Here is a 3,617-nt window from a genome sequence, read left to right as displayed (position 1 = left end):
AGGCATTGGTACGTTGTGGAATAAATGGAACTGGAAAATTATCAGCCAAAAACTCAACAGTAGCTGGATTAGGATAGATCTAACAAAGAAGAACACAAGCGTCAAATATACAGTCATAAATATCTACTCACCAAACCACTATAGAGACAAAGCCTTGTGTTGGGAGTCTCTAAAAGAAGAAATACAAGATGTTCAGATAGACAATCTAGTCATGGGAGGGGATCTTAATCTGATTCGGAATATAGAGGAAAAGTTGGGAGGCAGATTCATAGGAGATCCATCAAGAGCAGTCTTGGAGGATATTATTGCTGAACATAAGTTGCTTGATATCCATCCCAACAATGGAAAATTCACATGGAGCAACAAAAGAACCAGTGCTCAAAACATAAAGGAAAGGCTTGACAAAATCTTGATTCAGGAGGATATAGCAACAAGTTTTACGTCTATCAAGAGTAAAATCGTGCATGCCTCGGCATCCGACCATAAGCCAATTGTGCTCACCCTGGACAAGTGGGAAAATCAGGGTCCGATCCCATTCAAGTATAGCAAAATTTGGGACAGCAAGGATAGCTTCAGGAATTTAATAAAAGAAAGTTGGGACGCAGAGGTGTTGGGCTCCCCACAGTATGTATGGGAGACCAAGCTCAAAAATGTGAGAGAAAAAATAAAAACGTGGGCCAGAGAAGAAGCTTTCAGGGACAAGAAACGAAAATCAGAGTTGCAAGACAAGCTGGAAAAGTGGAACAAAGAAAAAGAGAGCCAGCAAGTTATTGAACAAGACAAAGCCCACGAAACAGAAATGTTTGTGGCCCTCTATCAGCAAAATAGAAATGAAGAGGAGGAACTTAGACAAAAGTCCAGATGTCTTTGGATCCAAGCAGGGGACAAGAATACTGCCTTTTTCCACAACAACCTCAAGATTCGACGAGCAGGTAACCAAATTGACAAAATCCAAGTGGAAGGGCAGGAAATCAAGGGGAGAGAGGAAATAAAATAAGCAGCGTTTATTCATTTTAAAAACCTCCTCACAACTAGGGAGCTGCATGTGGATAGCGCTGATTTTCTCCAGCACATTAGCAGCAAAGTTAGTGATCAGCAAAACAGTGAGCTCGAGAAGGAGGTAATTGCGGAGGAAATAAGGGAGGCTGTGTGGAGCATGCATCTAGAAAAGGCTCCAAGCCCCGACGGATTCACCATCGCCTTCTACAAGTGCCATTGGGAGACAATTAAAAAATATTTGGTACGTATGATTAAGAATTTCTTCAAAAAACAAAAAGTGGGGGAAAACACAAAAACTTCTCACTTGGCCCTCATCCCCAAAAAGCCAAATCTTGTCTCCTTTGATAGATTCAGCCTTTCAGGCCTATTTCTCTATGTAACTCCTCATACAATCACCAAAATCTTGGCAAACCGACTAAAAAAAATTCTTCCTTGTATCATTGCGGAAAACCAAGGGAGCTTCGTCCTAAAAAGGCAAATAACTGATAATGTAATCCTCATTCAAGAAGCCATCCACAGCAACATCCAAAACAATGAAAAAGGTATGGTTATAAAGTTGGATATGGCTAACGCTTTTGACCGTGTTTGTCATTGCTTTCTTGTTGTAGCTCTTCAAAATTCTAGTATTTCAAACAAGTTTATAAGGATCATCGAAGCACGCATCTCCAACCCATGGATTGCAACTTTGATTAATGGAAGGCCCAGTAGATACTTTCACAGTACTAGAGGTCTAAGACAGGGATGCCCGCTCTCCCCATTTCTTTACATCATAATGGCAGAAAAGCTTAGAATATAGCTGGAAAATCAGCGAATGAGAAGGGAGATTACTGGCATTAGAATTGCTCAGGGTGCTAAAGAAATTAATCATTCTCTCTTTGCTAATGACACCCTCTTGATTGGGGGTGCTTCTAGTATAATTTCTAGAAGGTTCAAAAAGGTGTTAGATGACTTCCTAGTTGCCTCTGGAGGTCTTTTGAATAATAAAAAATGCAAAATATACACCTGGAATGTGCCAAATAACATCATGCAAAGGATATCCCAAATACTGGAAATTCCAGTACAGCAAAAATGGAGCCATTTTATATATTTGGGGTTACCATTGGCCAAAGAAGGGATTAAGACAGAGACCTGGAATAAACAAATTGAGAAAGTAAGAGGGAAAATCCAAAGCTAGGGGATGATGTGGTTAAACTTGGCTGGTAGAACCATCTTAATCAAAGCTCTCCTTTCGGGTTTGCCTATCTATCAGTTCGCTTTAATTTTGGCTCCAACTAGCATTCATAAGCAAATGGAGCTTATTATTAGAGGCTTCCTTTGGCAGCGGAGGAGATAAGACTCCAAAAAGTTCAGTTTGGTTCGGTGGGATCAAGTGACTCTTCCCTTCGAATATGGAGGGATCTCCATCCGTCTCCCAAACATAACAAACAAAACTCTTGGAATTAAACTAGTATGGCGCATGCTAACTGGGCAAGATCAGTGGTGGGGTGAAGCCTTGGCCAGGAAATATCTCAATGAGCAGAGGTCCTCGCTGATTAATGGGCTAATCCTGGATCATCCTTGTGCCCAAATCTAGAGGCTTATTAAAAAAACCATTCCCCACATCAAAGATCAATTCTCAAGAAATCCTGGAAACGGAGAAAACACTTCCATTTGGAATGATCGAATTATGGGAGCAGCTCCATTAAAAGGAAATCACAATTTGAATGATCTCCATGACTGGTTGGAGGAGAAAGGTATATCTTCCTTAGCCTCCATCTCAGAGTGGGATCAAAATAAATGGATGGCTTGGAAAAAGCCTCCTATACCAAATCGCCTCTCTGATCAGTGGAAGGAATTGAAGGCCCTGCTATATGGTTCAACTCCAATAAACAAAAAGAATAAGGACAGTTATGTTTGGGACCCCAACGGAGGAATGTAAACTGTCAAACCTAGATACAACTTCCTTCGTAATTATAGCAACTATGATAATTGGAGTCTCTGGCCTGCTATGTGGAAGAATGCTTGTCTTCCTAAAATCAAGTTCTTTGCCTGGACCCTGCTAAAAGGGAGGATTCTTACTGCTGAGAATTTGAGGAAAAAGGGCATTCATGGGCCTTCAATGTGTGTTCTTTGCCAATCAGAAGAAGAGAGCACACAACACCTCTTCTTGAACTGTCCCATTGCTAGACAGTGTTGGAAGCAAGTTATCAACCCCCTCGAATTGAATATTGAGTCAATTGTGCAGCTGTCTCCTTTACACAAGAACTGGGCTCACAGCTACCCTTATGCTAAGCGAAACAAGGCTGCCATTATAAGTGTTTGGAAGTGTCTCCCCTCCACACTTTGCTGGCACATCTGGTTGGCAAGAAACAAGTGCATCTTCAAGGGCAAAAAACCAAGCTCAGGGACTATTCTTTCCAAAACCTGGGCCCAAATTGCGGAAATGATCAGCTCTAAAGGTATGCCACCCCCAGAACAAACCAACTGGACTCTAGTTGAAAAGGATTGGTACAATAAGATCCCCATGGATGGCCTAGCCAGGAATTATATACCAAAGAATGTTGGAAACAAGCAAGCAAATTGGAAGCTTCAGGGTAATGAAAGGGAAATAGAGGGGTGGATCAAAAATCAAAAAAACT

At 41.3% G+C, this 3,617-nt stretch overlaps 1 protein-coding gene across 1 annotated transcript; it reads left to right on the top strand.

The window, feature by feature from the left end:
- The first annotated feature begins 211 nt into the window (after window positions 1–211).
- LOC149250220 (uncharacterized) lies at window positions 212–997 on the top strand. Its single transcript, XM_089453580.1, has one exon. The coding sequence runs from the start codon at window positions 212–214 to the stop codon at window positions 995–997; it is 786 nt and encodes a 261-aa protein (XP_089309706.1).
- The last annotated feature ends 2,620 nt before the right edge of the window (window positions 998–3,617 follow it).

Source organism: Pinus tabuliformis, chromosome 7 (genome assembly GCF_031772625.1).
Source record: "Pinus tabuliformis cultivar Carrire ecotype Pingquan chromosome 7, CPIR1, whole genome shotgun sequence".
Lineage (NCBI taxonomy): Eukaryota > Viridiplantae > Streptophyta > Pinopsida > Pinales > Pinaceae > Pinus > Pinus tabuliformis.
The sequence above is the reverse complement of the archived record's forward strand: the minus strand, read 5'-3'. Positions and strand labels throughout refer to the sequence as shown.